We start from the raw sequence: 24,600 nt of genomic DNA, 5'->3' as shown, positions 1-24,600 counted from the left end.
GAAGCAGCATCTAAGCGAACAATATCAAGATGGATAGTTTCTTGTATTGTTAATACTTACCAGCTAGCTAATAGACAATTGCTAGCGCGGCCTAGAGCGCATTCCACAAGGGGAAAAGCGGCTACTGCTGCTCTCCTTAACAATGTTCCTATATCTGAGATTTGTAAGGCTGCTACATGGAAGTCTGTCCATACTTTTACAAGACATTATTGTTTAGACTCAGATGCAAGAGCGGATGCCCAAGTGGGGCAGGCCTCTCTAAGGAATTTATTTGCGTAAGACATGTCTATTCCTGCACTTCTATCGGACAGTCCGCTGGGTTTAGGGATGGGCTTGCTAATCTATTCAATGTTTATGACTATTGATGAGGATCCCCTGGAAGAGAAGGATAAGTTACTTACCTGTAAATCCTAGTTCTCTTCCAGGGGTATCCTCATCAAAGTCATAAACAACCCACCCTCCTCCCCGGACGCACGTCTACTAGAAGTGCAGGACAGACAGTATTTTGATTCAATTATACAAATTGTCACCGTAAAAAGAACTGACCTAACTGTGAACCAACTGTCACCTTTCCTTCACCCCTGAGGCATGGTGGGATACTGGAGGTGCTCAGGGTCTTAAAGGCACAGTGCCAACGTTTTTATGGTTCTCCTGTGTTAACCTACATGCAGCCTATTGGCTAAGAATGCTTCATTGTTTTTCAATGCAGTTTTCTCTATTTTTTCACTAGAGTTTGCTACTGCTTACTTCCCCAAGCCTAGTTTTAGGAGCTTGGGTACTTATTTAGGCTCTATTGTAGTATTTAATAAAAAAAAAAAAAAAAAATACTTCATAGAAATAAAGCATTTTAGCCTGTTTTTAACATGATAGCCTGCATGACTGTTTGTTACACATGTTTAATGTGTATATATTTTATATATGCTCCGGGGTCCCCGCACAAGGGCGGGAATATTCAATGTTTATGACTTTGATGAGGATACCCCTGGAAGAGAACTAGGATTTACAGGTAAGTAACTTATCCTTGTGGACTGCTGGCTAAAAGGGGGACACGGTGAGCCTACACTGTATGTTCAGCCCCAATTACACGTTTCCTCTTAACAAGACAAAGTCATCCAGAACATAAGGCTACAAAATGCCTGATCGCACTGGACTGTCGCTCCTTCACCCCAACCTTCTTCAGTTAAATTGTGAACAACTGTGGCTTCTTCTCAGACAGATTACTGTTGTTCTTGTACAGTCCTCTACTGCCTCCACCCACCATGCCCTTGTTGCATTCTAATGCCTAGAACTTGAGCCTAGCCCTTCCTAAATTACCAGCAGAGTTTTTGGTGTTCTCTTGTGTGCCAGTTCCCAATCTAAATGGTCCATACTTGATCAGATGGGCCATGATTGCTGCCTTCTTCCTGTGTGGTGGGAATTCTTTTTTTTTTTTTTTTTTTACAAACCTTTCTAAATCGGTGTATTGCATATCTTGCAGTTTCCTGATCAGAAAGAGAAAGAACCTAAATATCTTAAAATGATACTTGGCTATGTTTGCTTGCATCTGACCTGCTCATGAAGGCTGTATTTTGTTAATCTCTGTAATTACAAGGTTTATTTAGGGATTGAAGAACAAATCTTTTTAGTTTGGTCCTCCACTTTATGGGCCCGTTCGGTCAACCATTGCATGTGTGGCCACTTACGTTTTCAAATTTGTTCTTAATTTTTACTTTGGCTAGAAAGTGGAAGAGTTTCAGACTCTTTGAGCTTCTTTTCATTATCATATTTTGCAGGGGCAAGTAATGAATTCCATCAGACATATCTGTGTTGCCCTCTCACTTGATTTTCAAAGGATTAGAGACTGAATATACTGCGTTACAGAAGGGGCCTTAGCCATCGTAAAAGTACATCTGCGGAATGCTGAGTGAATGATAACTTGTTCTGTCTTTGAGGGCCCCTCTGGCAGAGCAAATAGGAAGCACATAACCTCTGTGTATCAAATATTGCTACAATTTGGCTGGTAGTGACCTTCCACCCTGAGTGTTAGTGCTTGTGTCATGAGGTAAGGCGGCAGCCTCTACTCCCACTGGGGGATTTCCTGTCAATTTGTCACATTGCATTCTTTGCACAGCAATGTTGCCGTTCATTTAACATTCTTTGTGATTTGCGACAGCACAAAAATTCATTCTTGCATTCCCTCTCAGGATGGTAGTGCATTTTATTTTCGTTCTTATGCATGACTCTGCTGTGTGCAGTCCGTAGCAACTTAATTGGCTCTCAGTAACACTTCATCACCCTTTGGCTCTTGTCTGCATCATGCAGTGTTATAGCTCGAAATTGTCAGTGCAGTTAGGCACCTATGACTAAGCTTCATATAAGTAATGTGCAGGAGCTGTGGCAGATAATAGACTTACTACAATTGGTAAAGTCTCTTGTTCTCTGGTATTGCAAACGTTTATTTTGCCAGACAAATGTCAATAGTCAAATGAGCAGAGATCTGTATCTAACCTGAATAAAAATGAGATTCCTGAATTTTAGTAATGTGAGGGTCTTCGGTTAAAGAATAGCAAGACTTAAGTGATGGAGTCTGGATTATAGGCTTGGTTACCTTGCCAGCATTTGGTCTTGGAATACCTAGTCTTTGTTCAATGATTTGTTTTCTTTTTAAAGGCTCCGGAGTGCAACTGTGAAAGTGGTGCAGACAGCAAAGGATGGAGTACGTGTTCTAAAACAGGATTCAATTCAGTTTAATCATTGCAAAAGAAAGGCAATAAAAAGAGTGAACCACTTATAGTAGGGTTGTGGGTGACTTCACATTGGATTGTGCCCATGTCTGGAGTGAATGGCCCACTTAGTGATGGTTGTATGAGAACGTTTGGGTTATAGTAAGTGCCTTCAGGCATTTTGTACAGGGCTATTCACCCTTGGGTATACTGTGTGTGCCTCAACTTGTCTATGGTAGCTTGGTTAACTGGACTGGTACCAGCAGTGTAAATTAGGAGTATTACAGTTGATAGCCAATAAAAAAAAGAACCATGAAAAGACAAACTAATTATCCTGTAACCAAGGGAAAGAAAGTGTAAAGGTTGGAATGAGGATCGTGTCACAGCCTTACCTCGCCTCAGAATTCTAGTTTTACATGAATTTCTGTATATACCCATTTGTGAGCATTGCGGCATAATAAAGATAATGGTAGCAACAATAATAGTAGATTGCTTTTTATAGAGCATCATGCCACTCATCTGCCATTTATAAGAACAGTAAATTGCAGTTGTTGATAGTTTCCAAAAAATGATACTTTACTGACCTTGGAAAGAATGGAAGGGTGAGTTCTTGCTGGGAACCAGACTCTTGACCAGTTAATCCCAGCATGTTTCAGTTTCAGTGGCAAGTGTTTAACTCTATCCTGCCAGTTGGTTGTGATATCCTTAGTTTACTCCACTATTGCAACTTTCATAGATTCACATGCTTGAATCATTCCCCGTCGTCAAGATGGGAGTCCCCGGTATAATTTACACAAGTAATGTGAAGACATATTAACAAAGAAAAAAGTCCCTAGGCCTCTTCAATTTAACAGTCTATCAGTCATTTTGTAAAAAGGACCAAACTTGAGCCTCCACCTATCGGGCGACCGCACCCTCCAGAACCCTCCTGAGAGAAGCTCCAGCACCTCAGATTTTCTACTGCACGTCATGCTAGGGAGTCTCCTGCTCTGCTCTGTCTTCTCACCTTTTTTTCAACTATTTTCTCTCAGAGAAACTGATCTAACTTGATTTGTCAGCTATTTTTCAACTATGTCTGACAAGGAGAAGGGTCTCTTCAGAGACTGCAAGACTTGTGGAAAGAAAAGGCTTCATTCTGAAGACCCTCACCAAGACTACATTTACTGCCTGTACCCAGATCATTCAGCTAAAGACTGTAAGAGTTGTCGTACTTTTTCTTCTAAAACTTTAAAAGACAGGGAAGGCAGAATATTGATATGGCTGCGGAAACTAAAACATAGGAAGGACCCAGTTTTTGATTCTGAGAGTGATGAATCATCAACATCTAAAAGATCATCAAAAAGGGTGAGATCAGGCTCCAGATCTCCCTCACAACTCTCAAAAAAAGTCCTCAAAAAGGCTACTACAGGGTCTTATAAGGGCCGCAGCCCATCTTCTTCCCCAAAGAAAGTTTCCAGAAAAGAAGGGAAAAGCCATTCTTCCAGTTCAGAGAGGCACATGAAGTCTTCATCTGTATCACCATCTGTGCCTTTTAAGAAGCCATCCTCTGTAACTGGGGAAAAAAGCTTTGTGGACTGATTCATCGTCGACGGTACTGTCGGTGAGTGCCTTTCCGGCGACGACATCTACTTCTGGTCTTCCACCGTTGACTGCTCCGCCGGTGACATCGTCGACGAGGACCGGTACCCCACCGTCGACTAGAACTGCAGCGACGACATCAGCGTTGACGACCGTCTTTACATCGTCATCGCCGCTGATGTCAGTGTCAGCCCTACCGTCGTCGACGACTTCGTCGATGGTAGACTCGGCGAGACTTTCTTCTATTAAAATCGCTGTGCGTCCAGCGTCTACGACACTGTCCATGACGAGGTCTATTTATATGTCGTCGACAACACCGTCGACGAGAGAAACATCAAAGTGTGGAAAAGCTGACGCCAACTCATACATCACCTAGTAAGGTGTCCACCCTTGTTCCAGTAAATCTTTTGGAGGGAGACGAAGACTCAGATGATGAGGGGCCATTTGGAACAGCCCACAGTCCATCCCAACTGAATGTAAAGTACCAGGAAGAGGAGGACTATGAAGAGGCCTATGACCCCCAACTTTATTCAGAACAACAATACCAACAAGGAGCGTTTATTCCTTCCTTCCTACTAACTGACCTCAGAGCGATGTTGGTTGATTACAACAGGAGGTTTCCCCCTCAAGGAGAACAACCTCCCCCATCGCCCATTTCTGGTGTTTCTACTCCACACCAGAGGCCAACGTCCTTACATCTCACAAATGTGGCCACTCCGGATATGACAATTCCTCATGACACCAACATCTCAGAAGGGAAGCTCCTGGACACTCACTCAGAGTGGGACGAATAAATCATCCCTGCTCCTCCTTCTCAATCAAAGGTGGAATCCCCACCAGAAGACATTGGGTTTCACAATCTTCTAGAGAGAGCAGCCAAACGTTTTGCCTTACCAATGCCTACTAAGCAAACAGACTTTTTTCTTTACGACTTTAAAGAGCCTTTTCAGAAGTCTGTGCGCTCTATCCTGATGGTAAACTACCTGTGGGAAGAGGGCCTTAAGGTCATGAATAATCCGGCTACAGTTACGGCAGTGCTGCCGCGTCTGGATAAGAAATACAAAGCACCTGACGATGCACCAACATGCTTAACGGGACACCCTCCTCCGGATTCAGTGGTAGCTCAGGCAGCACAAAGAAGATCTAAGAATCCTTCTGCCCCTATTTCCGCACCCCCAGACAAGGAGGTAAGACGGCTAGATAACATAGGGAAAAGGTTTTCTTCTATGGCTAGCCTAGTAGTTAGAGCTGCCAACTCTTTGGCTATTCTGGCTAGGTTCGACAGACCGCTTTGGGCGGACATTGCACCTTATATTACTCAACTGCCGGAATATGCGAGATCAGAGCCAACTAAAACAATACAAGAGGGTCAACGCACGTCTGCAGAGCTTATAGACTGTGCAATGGATATAGCAACCACTGCTTTTCGACAACTCGCTGGTGCAGCGATGCTAAGGCAAGGCCACCTCTTTTCGCCCATAAGTACAAAATAAAATCTTAGACTTACCTTTTGATGGCCAGGCGTTATTTGGGAAACATGTTGATGACGCCCTACAATCCATCAAATCGGACACGACAAGGTCATTAGGGACCCTGCAATATCAAATCTTCCTTTAGTCCTAAAGGGCGTGGCCAACCCTCATACAGAGGGGGATATCAACAACGCAGGTATTCCGTCTATCCTTCCTCTTCCCAGCAATATCGTCCATACTACTCACAAAGGCAGCCGCCGCAACCGTCCTGTGGTAGACCTGGCGGCTGTGGACATTCAACCCGTCCGGCCAAAGATTTGGCTCGTAGAACCTGATGCTTTCGAGGCTACGTCCAGTCCTCCTCCTGTCATTCTGGGCGGGAGGATATCTCTATTCCTCAAACAATGGCAAGCCATTACTTCAGACAAGTGGGTCCTACAATTAGTGAAACGGGGCCATACTTTAGAATTTATCCAGATACCTCCCTCCAATCCCCCCCGCAGGACTCCTTTAAGATATCCTCAACAACTCAAAAAGGAGATCGACAAAATGCTTCTCAAAGGAGCTTAGAGAAGGTGCCTCGGGCCCAACGAGGAACAGGATTTTATTCCAGGTTCTTCCTCATTCGGAAAAAGTGGAACGATTGGAGGCCGATCTTCGATTTAAGGGAACTAAATGTCTACTTAAAAAAAGCAATAGTTCTGGATGATCAGCCTGCAAGACGTCCTCCTGCGTCTCGATCAGGGAGATTTCATGTCTTCACTAGACCTGAAACACGCATACTTCCACATACCCATCCACCCTGCCCACAAAAAATACTTGAGATTCACCGTAGCCGGCAGCCATTTTCAATACTGTGTCCTTCCTTTCGGACTGAAATCAGCCCTAAGAATATTTACCAAGTGTCTAGCACCAGTCGCAGCCTTTCTCAGAAGGAGAAAGCACCAAGTTTTTCCATACTTAGACGCTTGGTTGATAAAGGCAAAGACTTACGCAGGAACGCAGAAGTCAACAAAAAAAGTGCGTTTCCTTACTAACCAATCTCGGATTCACAGTCAACTGTGAGAAGTCCAACCCTCTACCAGCACGCAATATTACCTTTCTAGGAGCAAGACTAAACACAGAATCCACCATGGCACGTCCCACGTTAGAGAGGCAACAGAGATTACTGACTCTAGTATGTTCCATACAGAGAAGAGGAAAGGTTACTGTCCGTCTGTTCAAGTCGCTGTTGGGCATGATGTCTTCATGCATACCCTCTGGTCCCTCTATGTCGGCTAAAGATGTGCCCCTTACAAGAGCAACTAAATCGTCAATGGCTCCAGGTATCAGGCACTTTCGAGGACCAGATACAAATAACTCCGATAATGCTCAGAGCTCTGAGATGGTGGTCTCAAAGGCATCTATCAATCGGCCTTTCGTTTCTACCGCACCCAGCCCTGTGGACCATAACGACGGATGCATCAATGGAAGGCTGGGGAGCTGTGTTACAGGATCTGCAAATAAGTGTCAAATGGCCACTGCATCTGACATCAATGCATATCAATTGGCTGGAGCTCAGAGCAGTGCACCTAGCCTTACAAGCGTTTCTTCCCAAGATCTCAGGATCACAAGTTGTAATAAGGACGGACAACACCACTGCGATGCATTACCTCAACAAACAAGGAGGCACAAGATATCTCACTCTCTCCAGGGAAGCCCAAGCAATCTGGAACTGGGCCTCGCAGCAAAACATCATACTATAAGCGGTACACTTGCCTGGAATAAACAAGACAGCGGATGCACTCAGCAGGCAGGAATCGGACTGCCACGAGTGGGAGCTAGACCAGACAGTGCTGAACCATATTTTTTCCCTGTGGGGAACACCAACGGTAGACCTGTTTGCGGACAAAAACAACGCCAAATGCCGGTTCTTCGCAAGTTGGCATCACCAGATGGGATCTTGGGGGAATGCGTGTTCGATAGTCTGGTCAGACATCTTTGCTTACGCCTTTCCCCCCATTCCGTTGATCCCACGGGTCCTCATGAAGATGAAAACAGAGCCATGCACTCTGATACCGATAGCTCCGTACTGGCTGCGCCAACATTGGTTCGCAGAACTTCTCCTATCAATCAAGCCTCACATTCCGCTGGAGCCATTACCTCAATTACTAACAATGAACAAAGGCGAGGTTTGGCACCCCGATCCGCAGTCAATGCGTTTATCAGCCTGGCTCCTCACCACAGAGTTCGCACATTTGAATATCCCGCAGGACTGCAGGGATATTTTATCAAAAGGTAGAGCGGATTGCACTAACAAAACGTATTATTGTAAATGGAAAAGATTCTTTGCCTGGTGTCATCAGCGACAGATTGAACCATTAGTCTTACCACCAGAGGAAATATTACTGTATCTTTTGCAGCTAGCTCAATCTGGCCTAGCACACTCGTCCATTAAAGTTCACTTAGCAGCTATAGCTGCATACAGACGTTCAGATGATACACCCTCACTATACTCTTCTCGGCTGATTAAGAGATTTTTGAGGGGGCTTTTTAGAGTTTTCCCTCCCTTCAGACCACCACCTCCTTCGTGGAACCTGAATATTGTCTTAGCACAACTGATGAAACATCCGTTTGAGCCGATCCATTGTGCTTCTCTCAAGTTCCTGTCATGGAAGGTTGCCTTATTGGTAGCTCTTACATCAGCTAGGGGGGGGGGGGTCAGCGAGGTGCAAGCTCTTTCCATCCAAGAGCCATTCCTACAGCTTAAACACGACAGACTACTAAGGCGCACTAACCCGCATTTTATTCCAAAGGTTCCTTCAGACTTTCACATCAACGAACCTTTAGTCTTCAAATCTTTTTTTCCTCATCCATCTACTCCGGCTGAGAGGGCATTACACTCCTTAGACGTTAAAAGATGTGTTAAATTCTATTTGGACAGGACTAAATCTTTTCGACGCTCTAATTAGCTATTCGTAGCATACAGTGCTCCTAGGAAAGGTTATCCATTCGCCAAGCAGAGTATTTCCAGGTGGATCACCTCAGCCATTCGCTTCTGCCATCAAGCAGCCTGCAAACCTTTGCAATCACCTGTGCATGCGCACTCTACGAGAGCAGTCTCATCGTCAACGGCACTGTTCACTGGAGTTTCACTACAAGACATTTGTAGGGCAGCAACGTGGAAGAGCTGCCATACATTCACGAAGCACTACTACTTGGAATCTGTCTCAGGGAGAGGTAGCAGTGGGCCAGGCGGTTCTCAGGAATCTCTTCAGGTGAAGGTGAGCCATCTCTTGTACATCCCTCCATCCTAGAACAGGTATGCACATTGTTTATATTTCTTATATGTAAAAAAAAAAAGAGGAAGGTATACAAAGGTAAAAGAACATTATGACAGACACATAAGTGATCGGTTTTGATGATGATATTCAGGTTACATAAGTGTCTTAGAATGATTTTTGCTCTGACTCTTGGCATTTCTTTATGTATTGTGTGTGTGTGTGTGTGTGTGTGTGTGTGTGTGTATATGTGTATGTGTATATATGTATATATATAATTTTTTTTTTTATGCAGGCCGATAATGAGGTTTCCTGTATCAAAGTATTTTCTATCAAAGATGTTATATTACAATGTGCATAGCTACTGCTCTCTACTCTGATACAAGCATGTGAGTCTATGAAAGTTCCAATACTGGAGTAAGAAAATAAGTTACTTACCTGTAACTGTAGTTCTCCAGTATTGGAATTTTCATAGATTCACATGTGACCCACCTGCCTCCCCGGAGAAGCTCACTTCACCTCTTTCTTCCTCTCTCTGTTTATTATATTGTACGCACTTGTGCTTGGAAAATCTGAGGTGCTGGAGCTTCTCTCAGGAGGATTCTGGAGGGTGCCGTCGCCTGATTGGTGGAGGCTCAAGTTTGGTCCTTTTTACAAAATGACTGATAGACTGTTAAATTGAAGAGGCCTAGGGCCTTTTTTCTTTGCTAATGTCTTCACATTACTTGTGTAAATTATACCGGGGACTCCATCTCGACGACAGGGAATGATTCAAGCATGTGAATCTATGAAAGATTCCAATACTGGAGAACTAAAGTTACAAGTAAGTAACTTATTTTCTTGCTTTTAGGGGCTAAGGCTCCAGTTGAGGAGTCGCAAAATGTCTTTCTTCAGTTGTTGGTGATAGTGCTTCAGTTTGGGCCCCAATCTCTAGAAAGCAAGCATTATTGTCTAGAACCAGAAATTTAACAATTTGTCATGCTGCAAACACAGGTTGGATGTAAAAATGTAACACCATTCTTGGTCCCTGCAGCAGGCTGGAATATACAAGGGTCAAATGTAGCATTTCTGTCTGAAAATTTTTTGTGTTACAACTCGACAGCTCAGCTTTTACCTTGAGGCTTTTCTTTGAGATGCAGAATGAAACGCAAACGTTCTTCGATCTGAACTGCTCTGGCAGATCCATCAGAGCTTGCATGCTTTTTTTGGGTGAAGTTAAATATTATGGTGAAGTCTGAGGATCGCATAAGATTTAGAACCAATTGGGCCTCTAGTTTCTCTTCCTAGATCCGGAGCCTTTTAGTGATATGTAACCTTGATCTTGTCTTGGCTAGATCCAGCCCTCTGGTGGAAGTGCTTAGTGAAGATTTCATGGGTGACTACTCCTGCAGGTGACCAGAGTTGCAAAGAGAATTCTTAGGAGTACCTGGCAGATGAGTTATTGGGATCACTGCCTCAGAAGGAAATTAACCCAGCTGTTTCATATGTTTTTATAGGTTATGTTGTAACCACAGCCCAGTAGTTTATTTCGTCTTAGGCAAACACAGGAATTGTACCAACTTCTGCTTGAACTGAGTGCATTACCAGCTTGAGCTCATGAATACATTAATTCATTTATTTCTAGTAGGTTTCTTGGTAATCTTTTCCCCCAAAACGCACGTTGAAGAAATCTACACCGTTCTATTTAAAAAAGCTTTATTAAAGCTCTATTTTAGTTCATATCTAAAAATGTAATTGCTCAGATATAGAGGATGGTAATTAGTAGAAAGGCACATCAAGTAAATATTAATACTGGCAACATACTAGGCAACAGTCTTAGCACCGAACATCTTGCAGAAAATAAGCATTTCCTAGATGTTGCACATACATACCTGTTCAATGCTCTTATTTGTCCAATCTGTGGCCTGTCCTTGGGCAGGCTAAGTCTTGTCCCTGTAATGCCGCCATTCCCAAAATAACAAGATGGCGGACAATGTGCAAGCTTGTTGTAGGCAGTTTGTAAAGGCTGTCTGGTGCTCCTTGAGAGGTTTGCAAACAACCGTTATAGATTTTTCATTGATATTTTGGGAAAACTCCGTTCTGTGATCTATGTTGTAAGGTGAGAATAGAAGCCTGTGAATTCACTTGCATAGTCATCTGACACCTCTGTGAGTCTCTAAATGTCACATTTCATTAATCTGTAACATGAGTTAAAAATAAGGTATTAAAGAATAATAAAATATTATGATTCTGTAATTTCACCTGAAGAAAACGTCACATCAGTTATTCATCATGAAATAAATGTAAAGGCTTGGATAACAATGAATCTAACAAGCAAATAAGTGGGCCCAAAGGCAGAAATAAGTAAACTATGAGGGGAAGCCCTTTAACCTCACTGGATCAGGGACAAAACCATAACCGAAATGCAAATATCCAGTAGGGATAGATACACAACCAAGTACCTCAGTGAAAACATGAATTATTCACTGAAAAATTTCTTTATTCGAATTAGATCAATTAAATTATGCTTAGTGTCTACAAGTCCCACTCTTAAGTCTGTGTAACACACTAACAAACAGTATAATCGCCAAGTGTATTATACACACAAAAAACAAATGACAAAAACCGATAATGAAGTGCTGTACATAACAAAACAATGTTGAAAACACATGAACCAATAGTTCCTTTAAGCACCATAGTATTTTAGCTTATAAGCTGCTTAGCCATTCAGTGGCGAGCAGTATTACAATGAGGTAATGTAAATGAAGTATCGTCCATCAGCCAAACGTCTATCGCTGGTGTAAATATCCAATACGGTCCAATGTTTTTATCATCCAATTTTTCAAAAATTCCAACATACATTCCTCCACAGTTGTAGTCGACGTGTTTCGGCCTTCATAAATCTGGCCTCCTCAGGACATCAGGAACAGTACCTTATCGATTTTATTATTACTAAATGCCACGATCATAAGGTGAATGCATCTCAGGGATTACAAACGATCTAATCTAATTCCCTGAAGAAATGTAATCCCGTTCATGTCGGCATTATAGAATAAAACTGAGGAGAAATAAGGCAGGGCACACAATATTCAAATCCCATCCTATAAGAAGCACACCTATATACAATTCAAATCCCTATAGTCACAAATTACATAAAGCATCTTTTTACTGCAGTCAATATGTTCACTAACTACTGGGACCGAATCACCTACAGAATAGTTTACTTTAAGTACAGGAAATAAGCAAACACTGATTGAGACTCCAGATAAAAGGAAGAGCTCTTAATCTGTAGTTTTGATTTGGATTCAGATTCGGCCATTGCCTTTTCTCTGTATAGCATTAGATAAGCAAGTAGCATGCAGGCACGCTGTTCTGCACTTCTAGGAAGTTTTGCAAGCGATTTTTCAAGTTCATATATGAAAGTGGAACATGTTCAAAGTCACTTTTGTGACTAAGGGAATATAAACCTCTGATTTTTACTGTTACTTCTATCCCACAGGGAGCATTAGAGAGAAGAATAGAGAAACGACGAGCTCGGAGAGCATGGGAGTCACGCAGGTATGGGACCTAGTTTATGGTTCTTTGTTGTTTTTCTCTTGCTAATTGTATCAGTAAAATCTAAAAAATTGAATCGTGAGTACAACCCATGGTTCCGTATACTGCTAAAGTGTTTCGTCACCTTGAAATGTAACCTGGGATAAGTATACAAAAAAAATAGGAAACTATTTGCAGTCTCAATGCAGGCAAGCCAAACCTTTCTCATATTCCATTATAAAAAATAAATGTTTTCTTGAGTTCTGGTTTCTCTGCACTGTTCTTTTTGTTTTAATTATCAGAACCAAGTGGTAATTGGGTCTGGTATGGTCACTACAGAGCAATTACTTAGGTCTATGCCACAATGCAATTCCTTTATGTGAATAATTTGAGACATTGGAATGTGTCAGAGGTTAATTGCTGTGGCGCTACTTATGGCATAACCAAATCTGGTGTAAGTGTGTATGCAGCTCGTTGAGCCAGAAGTATAGGTGGTGTCAGTCACTTAATGAGAAGCTTCAAGTAACATGTTAACACATCGTGTTGATAATTCTCTATAGTATTAACTATGCTTTTGAAGACACTGCTTCATGACTTGTTTGCCACTTGGCATTGTAAGCAGTTATTACTTTATGGTAAGGGATACATTTTTGGGAGGATGTAGTGTTTGCCTCCTAGATAGGCTGGATTCTTGATGTAAATTGCCTACTTAGCAAGCATTTGGGTAAAGCCCTAAACCCATTGTAGTCTGGTGAGAGGTGTGGTATACATTTGAAGAGACTGCATTATTGTGTTTTGTTGGCATTGGGTATAGTCCTGGAGAAGAATCAATTAAAATGATAACCTACCCCAAAGGCTGCTGGCAAGGGATTAGACAACCGGTCTGAAGCCTAAAGGAGGTAGATATTGATTTCTGGGAGATAAATCAGTTTCATGTAGTTTCTGGTATGGGTTTTACAGTCTGGAGTGCCCAAGAAAAGCGGGTCCTCAAGCAGAATTGGTCCTATAAAATAAAGGCATTAAGGAATGAAATGTGACTTGGTTGTGATCTTGAAGGAAATTTCAGCCTGATGCAGAGAAAAGGAAACTATGCAGTGACTGTGTAAGGAGCCATTTGCTTCAGTATCCTAGCATTGCTTGAAAAAAAAAAAAAATATATATATATATATATATATCAGAGAAAAGAGGAGAACTGGATGGGAAACAATTGAGCATTACAGGAATATATGCACCCAACATTAGACAGGGGGATTTTCTGCTGTCACCTTTGCAGCTCTATCATGGGACCCACTGATACCCAGCATATGGGGGGGGGGGGGGGGGGGGGGAGATTTCAATTGCATACCAGACGTAAGTATGGATAGATCCCACCCCCCGCTCGAGGGCGCCCAGAGTAGTAGACTCTCCCAAGCACTGCGAAATTGGATGACAGACAGGAGACTACATGATGTATGGAGGAGCTTGCACCCCACGGACAGCGAGTACTCCTTCTCCCCTGTACACCAACTACACACCCGAATAGATTTGCTGTTGTGTACGAGCGAACTCAGTTCTTAGTCAAGGCATCATACCTGGCTAAAACTATATCAGACCATTGCCCCCCTAGTGGCAACAGTGCGATGGCTTACAACCGTCCCTGCTACGAGACCCCCCCCCCCCCCCTCTCAAGAAGAATTGGCAGAGGGAATAGACTCCTACTTTAAAACAAACACGGCATCGTCCAGGGCAGTGGAATGGGACGGACACAAGGTGGTGATAAGGGGTCTGTGTATGTCGACGTCAGGCGGAGTCCGCAAGACATTGCACAAGGAGCTACGCGACATTGAGAGGGGGCTGAGGGAGGCGGAGAGGGCGGCGGGGCTGGGGGCGGGGGGGAAAGGGACAAGGGGAATATGATTGAGCTGAAAAAACAGTTGGTCAAAACTGATGCAAGCTTGCGAAAGTTTGATTACTGACACTACACGGCGCGATTATATGCCGAAGGTGACCGCTCCAATAGGTTGTTATCCTGGCTGATAAAAGGCGAACAACATTCCACCATAAATACCATTCGTTTAGACGAAGACAACATAGTTAATACACAGCTGGACATCAATGAGGCCTCTAGACAATATTACGCCACTCTGTACAAGGCGGGAAAGCGAGTGAAGACAGGCGGTATAATATCAGAGATCCAAGATAGGTAGAGGTACTAGACAGGGATGCCCCCCGTCACCTCTACTGTTCGCACTGGCAATTGAACCACTCGCAGCACGATTGCGGTATAAAACACCACACTGGGGTATTCTCGACAGAGATGTACCCAAGGTCGTCTCCCTATATGCGGATGACGCACTGATATACTTGCATAATCGTTCGGAATCCTTACCGGACCTATTACATCTATTAAATACATTTGGGGATATATCAGGCCTACGAGTAAAATGGACAAGGTCATGTCTGTTCCCGATGCAACCAACACCGGACCCCCAAAGAGAAACAATTCCCACACACAAGTTACAGTGGTGTTATACCACTTTCAAATATTTAGGGGTGCAAATATATCATATAATTTAGACCGAACGATTAGATCTATAAGAAGCTCGATGCCCTTCTGTTGCTCACTTTCACCCCTAGGGAGAGTGGCAGTAGCTAAAATGATTATTTTACCTCGGATCTTATACTACTCCCCAAGGATTACTGTGCGCCCCAAGCTAGCCTGCTGACAGACTTGACATGAAACACAGGACACTGCCGAGTAGCCCTAGCCAAGACTTATATGCCACTGGAAAGGGGAGGGATGGGTGTACCCCAGTTCGAACTGTACTACGCAGCTGCACAAATACACTGGATTATGGACTGGATATGTAACCCAAACGTAGGGGCAAATGGTGAGCACCTTGCTGGGACAATCGAACGTGCTAAACTGGCTCGTCGGCCGAGACAAACCAGTACACAACAGCAACATTTTGCTGGGAGTGGCAGACTGGATAGGTCGCCGATACGTGACGACGAAGGGACATACACCACCGTACTCACCCAGAATCCCATTACTAGCTACCCCGGGATTAAACAGCATAACACGACAATTTAAACTAGCAACTTGGGTCACTAAAGGTGTAAATACAATCAGACATATTCGGAGAGGGACACTTACTACCATATGAAGCATTAGCAAACATGTTCAATCTAGGCAGGGGCGAATTCCTCACACACAGGGCTCTACAACAAGTGTTGCGCAACACCTGCGGAAACGGTAACGACGAACCTCATACCTCACCAGTACTTCATGAATTATTGCTAGGGACAGGCATGCAAACAGATATATCCTGGATATACAAGACACTATAGAATTACCCAGAAGAGGCTCAGACACAAACAAAAACTAGATGGAAGGTGGCCTTACTTAGACCCCTGCCCTCACAAAAGTGGGACACAGCACTTGCAAATATACAAGAGGTATTGCGAAATGCCTGTTTCCGATATACGCAATTCAATTATCTACACCAGACCTATCTCACTCCAGCTAGAATAAAATGTATGTTCCCACAGTCTACCCCGGAATGCCTGAGATGCGGGCTTCCAGAAGCAGATTTTTTTTTTTTTACATATGATGTGGCGTTGCCCACCATTACACCGCATATGGCAGGAAGCAAAAACGCAAACAGCTACCTGGTCGAGATTACCCCTACTCCCTACCCCGGAGTCCTGTCTACTAGGGGTGCGCCCATGGTGTGGAAAAGACCTCGCGTTCATCTTACTCAAACGCTTAATAGCCATACAGTGGAAATCTCCCAGCGCCCCAGATATACACCGATGAACACTGGAGATGCTATACTGGACTAAAGCAGAAACACAAGTGCTACACACACTGCGCGACAGCGGGGTGGAGATAAAGGGAGCAGACATATGGGACTCCATCATAGAGCAGCTGGAACAAAAAGATGCCACCGACACTAAACCCCCCCCCCCCCCCCCAAACTATGGCTACTCCACTGGTAGATATCCCTCATGCCACTCCTCCTTGTCGCTAAGATCGCACCAAAATGGATAACTCACCTGCACATCTAGTCTTGGGTCACACGCAGTCCCTCGTTCACACTCCCCTTCTCGTCCCTCTCCCTCTCTTACTTCTCCCCACATTATCGGACACATACTGAGACCATGCATGAGCAATTCAATTTATATATGGCGTTTACTGTTAACTTTTTCTTTTTTGAATATTGAGTGATCTGTTGATACATCATGTAAACTGTATACCAAATGTAAGATAACTCGATACAATAATTTGGTTATATGTCCAGCTTACTGAAAAAAAATTAATATTCAGATTTAAAAAAAAAAAAAACTGAGAAGCTTGAGGGTTGTTTTGTGACTTCAGGGAACTACCATGAGTACAATACGGTAACAGATATTATTTTCAGTAGTTACTAGTTACTTCCTACTGGAAATCTTCCATTATTTCTACCCCTAATAGGGTGACATTTAAATGCTAGCAGCATTAATCTTGGTACCATTCTTGAATGAACCTACTGAAAAAAATATGTTCAATGGAGATGGCTTGCATATATTGAGCAGGATGTATGATTGGTCAAGTAAATTGAACCACTGCCAATTTGATTATGAATTTGTTCTATGTAAGATTAATTGTCCTAATCAATATTATATGCATTGTGCTTTATTCTAGTGACAACTGTCAGTAATTCAAATTGGTGTGTGTGTATGTGTATATGTATATATGTGTATATGTATATATATATGTGTGTGTGTATATATATGTTCGATGGCATGTGTAGCTGCAGATACATATGCTGTGCACAGTCCGCCGTCTGGTGTTGGGCTCGGAGTGTTACAAGTTGTTTTTCTTCGCAGAAGTCTTTTCGAGTCACGAGACCGAGGGACTCCTCCCATTTCGATTCCATTGCGCATGGGCGTCGACTCCATCTTAGATTGTTTTTTTTTTCCGCCATCGGGTTCGGACGTGTTCCTTTTCGCTCCGTGTTTCGGGTCGGAAAGTTAGTTAGAATCTCGGAAAAAAACGTCGGTATTGTTGCGTTCGGTATCGGGTTAGTTAGAACAAATCGACACCGAATCTTGAAGAGCTCTGGTGGCCCTTCGGGGTAATTTCGATCCCCCGTCGGGGCCTGGTCGGCCCGACTGCGTGCGACTTCAAGACTGATGGAACAGACTCCGTTCCGCTTCTGTCCAAAATGCCATAACAAATATCCGTATACGGATCAGCATCTGGTCTGTAACTTGTGCTTGTCCCCCGAGCACAAGGAGGATACGTGTAAAGCCTGTCGAGCGTTTCGGTCGAGGAAGACGCTCAGAGACCGAAGAGCCAGGAGATTACAAATGGCATCCACGCCGACGGGTCAACAACGGTTCGAGGAGGAAGAAGAAACTTTCTCCATCCACGAGTCGGATTCGGAAGAACTCTACGCCGAAGAAACAACAACCGTGAGTAAGACGTCGAAAATAAGGACTCACGAAAAGTCCACAAAAGCCCAGGGGACGCCACCGCCAACAGGCCATGGCTCAGCCCAAAGACTAGGTGACCGACCCAAGGCACCAAAAAAGGGCATGCTGGTGTCGAAGTCATCCGACTCCGGTCGTGATACCGCCACTCAGCAACCTCGGAGCCGAGAGAGCGGCTCCGAGAAAATTCGGCACAGAGACAGCGTCACCAAAGAGATTCGGCACCGAGACACCGCGCCGAAACCTAAGAGAATTTCTTCGGAGCCCAAAAAGACTTCCGAAAAGATTTCGGTGCCGAAACATCCAGCCTCGGAGCCGAAAACCAGTTCTCTATACAGAGGAACAAGGGTTAACCACCCAATTACACAGATTTGGAGAAGTGCTTCAAGCTGGAGAGCCTGACTACACGCAGAGAAGGCTTCATATTCATGAGGATACAGGGAAGATAACCACTCTTCCCCCAATCAAGATTAAAAGGAAGCTTGCTTTTCAACAAGGGGACAAGCAACCACAGGCAAAGGTGGCAAAGAAAACAACCCCGCCACCTTCTCCACCACCATCAACACATGCATCACCAGAGGCAACTCCACCACTAATGCACTCACCAGCTCATACCACAATGAGTCAGGATGATCCCGATGCATGGGACCTCTACGATGCTCCAGTGTCTGACAATAGCCCAGACTCTTATCCTACAAAACCGTCACCACCTGAGGACAGTACATCCTATACACAAGTGGTCGCAAGGGCAGCCGAGTTTCACAATGTCTCCTTACATTCGGAACCAATTGAGGATGACTTTCTCTTTAACACCCTATCCTCCACCCATAGCCAGTATCCGAGCCTTCCTATGCTCCCAGGAATGCTAAAACATTCAAAGCAAATATTTCAGGATCCAGTTAAAGGCAGAGCCATAACTCCAAGGGTGGAGAAAAAATATAAGCCACTGCCCACGAATCCAATATATATTACAACACAACTAACACCAGACTCAGTAGTTGTGGGGGCCGCTCGTAAGAGAGCCAACTCTCATACCTCAGGCGACGCACCACCTCCAGACAAGGAGAGCCGCAAATTTGATGCTGCGGGAAAAAGGGTTGCAGCACAAGCAGCAAATCAGTGCCGTATTGCCAATTCACAAGCACTTTTGGCAGGATACGACAGGGCTCATTGGGATGAAATGCAACATTTCATCGAACACTTACCCAAGGAGTTCCAAAAAAGAGCGCAACAGGTGGTGGAAGAGGGACAAAGTATCTCAAATAATCAGATACGGTCTTCCATGGATGCAGCAGATACAGCTGCAAGGACAATAAACACTGCAGTCACAATACGAAGACACGCATGGCTGCGCAATTCGGGGTTCAAACCGGAAATCCAGCAGGCTGTGCTCAATATGCCGTTTAATGAACAGCAATTGTTTGGGCCGGAGGTAGACACTGCCATCGAAAAACTCAAGAAGGACACCGATACAGCCAAAGCCATGGGCGCACTACTCCCCGCAGAGCAGAGGCACATTTCGGAAAACACCTTTTAGGGGAGGGTTTCGAGGTCAACCCACAGAAACCACAACCTCACAAACAAGGCCTACCTACCAGGGTCAATATCAGAGGGGACGTTTTCGCGGGCAATTTAGAGGGGGCCAATTCCCAAAAAATCGAGGGAAATTCCAAGGCCCCAAAACCCCTCAAAATAAGCAGTGACCCACAAGTCACACACCCCCTTCACATAACACCTGTGGGGGGAAGACTAAGCCAATTTTACAAACTTTGGGAGGAAATAACAACAGACACTTGGGTCTTAGCAATTATCCAGCATGGTTATTGCATAGAATTTCGCCAATTCCCTCCAAACATCCCACCGAAAACACACAATATGTCAAAACAACATATAGATCTTCTAGGACTAGAAGTTCAAGCATTGTTACAAAAGGACGCAATAGAATTAGTACCAATTCAACAAAAAAACACAGGAGTTTACTCACTGTACTTTCTAATATCCAAAAAGGACAAAACTCTGAGACCAATACTGGATCTCAGAACACTAAATACCTACATAAAATCAGACCACTTTCACATGGTCACGTTACAAGACGTAATCCCACTGCTCAAACAGCAAGACTACATGACAACATTAGATCTAAAAGATGCGTACTTCCATATACCAATACATCCTTCACACAGGAAATACCTAAGGTTCGTATTCCAAGGGATACATTACCAATTCAAAGTGTTGCCATTTGGAATAACAACTGCGCCAAGAGTTTTTACAAAATGCCTGGCAGTAGTAGCTGCACATATCAGAAGGCAGCAAATACATGTGTTCCCGTACTTAGACGACTGGTTAATCAAAACCAACACGCTAAAACAGTGTTCACAGCACACAAAATATGTCATACAAACCCTTCACAGGCTAGGTTTCTCGATCAACTACGCGAAGTCACACCTTTTGCCGTGTCAAACGCAGCAATACTTAGGAGCGACAATCAACACAGCAAAAGGGATTGCCACTCCAAGTCCACAACGGGTTCAAACATTTCACAAAGTAATACAGGCCATGTATCCAACACAAAAGATACAAGTCAGAATGGTAATGAAACTACTAGGCATGATGGCTTCATGCATAGCCATTGTCCCAAACGAAAGATTGCACATGCGGCCCTTACAACAGTGCCTAGCATCACAATGGTCACAAGCACAGGGTCAACTTCTAGATCTGGTGTTGATAGACCGCCAAACATACATCTCGCTTCTATGGTGGAACAGTACAAACTTAAACCGAGGGCGGCCTTTCCAAGACCCAGTGCCACAATAAGTCATAACAACAGATGCTTCCATGACAGGGTGGGGAGCACACCTCAATCAACACAGCATCCAAGGACAATGGGACATACATCAGAGACAGTTTCACATAAATCACTTGGAAATGTTAGCAGTATTTCTAGCGCTAAAAGCATTTCAACCCATAATAACCCAAAAATACATTCTTGTCAAAACAGACAACATGACAACAATGTATTATCTAAACAAACAAGGAGGGACACACTCGACACAGTTGTGCCTCCTCACACAAAAAATATGGCATTGGGCGATTCACAACCACATTTGCCTAATAGCACAATTTATTCCAGGGATTCAGAACCAGTTGGCAGACAATCTCTCTCGAGATCACCAACAAACCCACGAATGGGAAATTCACCCCCAAATACTAAACAATTACTTTTAAATTTGGGGGACACCTCAAATAGATCTATTTGCAACAAAGGAAAATTCAAAATGCCAAAACTTCGCATCCAGGTACCCACAAGATCAATCCCAAGGCAATGCTCTATGGATGAACTGGTCAGGGATCTTTGCATACGCTTTTCCCCCTCTCCCTCCCCTTCCATATGTAGTAAACAGGTTGAGTCAAAACAAACTCAAACTCCTACTAATAGCACCAACATGGGCAAGGCAACCTTGGTACACGACACTACTAGACCTGTCAGTAGTACCTCATGTCAAACTACCCAACAAACCAGATCTGTTAACACAACACAAACAACAGATCAGACATCCAAATCCAGCATCTTTGAATCTAGCAATTTGGCTCCTGAAATCCTAGAATTCGGACACTTGCACCTCACACAAGAATGTATGGAGGTCATAAAACAAGCTAGGAAACCTACCACTAGACACTGCTATGCAAACAAGTGGAAAAGATTCGTGTATTACTGCCAGAATAATCAAATTCAGCCATTACACGCATCTCCGAAGGATATAGTAGGATATTTACTACATTTGCAAAAATCAAATCTAGCTTTCTCTTCCATAAAGATACATCTCACCGCAATATCAGCTTACCTACAAATTACTCATTCAACTTCACTATTTAGAATACCAGTCATTAAAGCGTTTATTGAAGGCTTAAAGAGAATCATACCACCAAGAACACCACCTGTTCCTTCATGGAACCTCAACATTGTCTTAACAAGACTCATGGGTCCACCTTTCGAGCCCATGCATTCTTGTGAAATGCAATACTTAACGTGGAAAGTTGCATTTTTGATTGCCATCACATCTCTAAGAAGAGTGAGCGAGATTCAAGCATTTACCATACAAGAACCATTTATTCAGATACATAAAAATAAGATAGTTCTAAGAACAAATCCCAAATTTTTACCAAAGGTTATCTCACCGTTCCACTTAAATCAAACGGTAGAATTACCAGTGTTCTTCCCACAACCAGATTCTGTAGCTGAAAGAGCACTACATACATTAGACATCAAAAGAGCACTAATGTACTACATTGACAGAACAAAACTAATTAGAAAAACAAAACAACTATTTATTGCCTTTCAAAAACCTCATACAGGAAATCCAATTTCAAAACAAGGCATTGCTAGGTGGATAGTTAAGTGTATTCAAACCTGCTATCTTAAAGCAAAAAGAGAGCTGCCTATTACACCAAAGGCACACTCAACCAGAAAGAAAGGGGCTACCATGGCTTTTCTAGGAAATATTCCAATGAACGAAATATGTAAGGCAGCAACATGGTCTACGCCTCATACATTTACCAAGCACTACTGTGTAGATGTGTTAACTGCACAACAAGCCACAGTAGGTCAGGCTGTACTAAGAACATTATTTCAAACTACTTCAACTCCTACAGGCTGAACCACCGCTTTTGGGGAGATAACTGCTTACTAGTCTATGCACAGCATGTGTATCTGCAGCTACACATGCCATCGAACGGAAAATGTCACTTACCCAGTGTACATCTGTTCGTGGCATGAGTCGCTGCAGATTCACATGCGCCCACCCGCCTCCCCGGGAGCCTGTAGCCGTTTAGAAGTAGATCTTGAACATTTGTACATTTGTAAATATATTACTTTAACCTTTTATTATGTACATACGTATTCATTCCATTGCATGGGCACTATTACTAACATACACAACTCCTACCTCACCCTCTGCGGGGAAAACAATCTAAGATGGAGTCGACGCCCATGCGCAATGGAATCTAAATGGGAGGAGTCCCTCGGTCTCGTGACTCGAAGACTTCTTCGAAGAAAAACAACTTGTAACACTCCGAGCCCAACACCAGACGGCGGACTGTGCACAGCATGTGAATCTGCAGCGACTCATGCCACGAACAGATGTACACTGGGTAAGTGACATTTTCCATATATGTATATGTGTGTATATATATATATATATATATATATATATATATATATATATATAGCCAGTTGAAGAAAAGTAATCTTTTAATTATCATTTAAAGAACATACATTCAAGTCAATCACATGTTCTGCTACTTGATATTTTTGTGAAGTATACTCACCAGTTATGAAAATTCCAGCACCGTATTCTGGGCTTATACCTATGATGGAGCAACTCTACAGATTGCTTGAGGCTGGATCTGTAACCCTCCTTGGACAACCAAAGATAGATAATTCTAACCCCTTTTCGCTCTGTATATTCAGAGCTATCTGGAGGCTCTGGACATGAAAATTAACAGGGCTGCGGCCTCCACAGTTAAAGCTTCCGACACTCTAGCGGTCCTGGCCTTTTGTTAGTGTGAAAGTGGCAATGCCCGATCCACCCCCCACTCCCCCCTCTCCACCTCCGATTCCCCTTTGCTGTTTGTGGCTAGATTTCACTCCAGATTCCTGAGGGACTATGCTGAATGGCTTGACGAGTACCCTTTTTTGGTTTGGGATATTTTGGGCGGGGGAGATGAGCTGTAGAGGTCATGGAAAGATTGATGCGTTTCTGATCTGCCTTCCTTGCTTTTATTCCATAAATACGAATAGTTTTTGTTTCTCCAATATTGGATCTTTCATAGATTCACATACTTGAATCATTTCTCAGTATGTATCATTACCATATGCCCTAAAGGTAATGAACAGTCACTTATCTGTATCCTTTTTAAAAAAAAAGGACTAAACCTGATCTATGACCAATCGGGTGACAGCATCCTATAGAATACTCCCAAGAGAGGCTGCGTCCCTCACTTTCTACTGCACGTCATGTGAAGGGAGTTTTCCCGAGGCCTGCTCAATTTTTCTTCTACCAAAGCTTGAAATTTATCCTGAACATATCTGATACTTCTAAGAAAGGTCTCTTCAGACCCTGCAAAACCTGTGGAAGAACAAGGCTGCCCGTGGATGAACCACATAAGGACTGGCTTTATTGCCTATACCCCCAGTTTAAGGACAGGAGTGCAAAATGTTGCACCTTTTCAGCTTAGACCTTGAAGAACAGGGAGGGGAGGCTACTTCTGTGGCTACAGAAGGCTAAGACTCAGAAATCTACCACTTCTGAGGAAGTCAGTGACACCTCCGAGAGGTCACATAAGAGGGCAGGATTCTCTGACCAGGGGACATCTGAGGAAAGCAGGAAGGACTCAAAGACCCATCATAAAGAACCTCTGAGAAAGCAAAACCTATCTCCACAGGGGAGGCTTCTTCTCAGCCCAGCGCTCCATCTCTAAATTCTGGGGAACCATAGAGGAAAATTAACTTATTAAAACAGTCGACAACCTTACCATTGACTGTAATGTCATCAATGACAACGGTCATCAGTCTTGTCTATGAGACTGTTGACAAGGGCAACATTCGTCAAGACTCCTATC

General features: G+C 43.5%; 1 protein-coding gene across 1 annotated transcript in view; it reads left to right on the top strand.

Annotated features, from left to right (window-relative positions):
* The window catches only part of CDC45 (cell division cycle 45), a 548,847-nt gene that overhangs the window by 132,118 nt on the left and 392,129 nt on the right, over positions 1 to 24,600 (top strand). Inside the window, exon 6 of the mRNA XM_069215317.1 lies at positions 12,491 to 12,549. Within this exon, the coding sequence (XP_069071418.1) occupies positions 12,491 to 12,549 (59 nt within the window). The remainder of the gene's footprint in view (positions 1 to 12,490; positions 12,550 to 24,600) is intronic.

This window comes from Pleurodeles waltl, chromosome 11 (assembly GCF_031143425.1).
Source record: "Pleurodeles waltl isolate 20211129_DDA chromosome 11, aPleWal1.hap1.20221129, whole genome shotgun sequence".
Taxonomy (NCBI): Eukaryota; Metazoa; Chordata; class Amphibia; order Caudata; family Salamandridae; genus Pleurodeles; species Pleurodeles waltl.
This window is presented reverse-complemented; position numbering and strand designations above follow the sequence as displayed.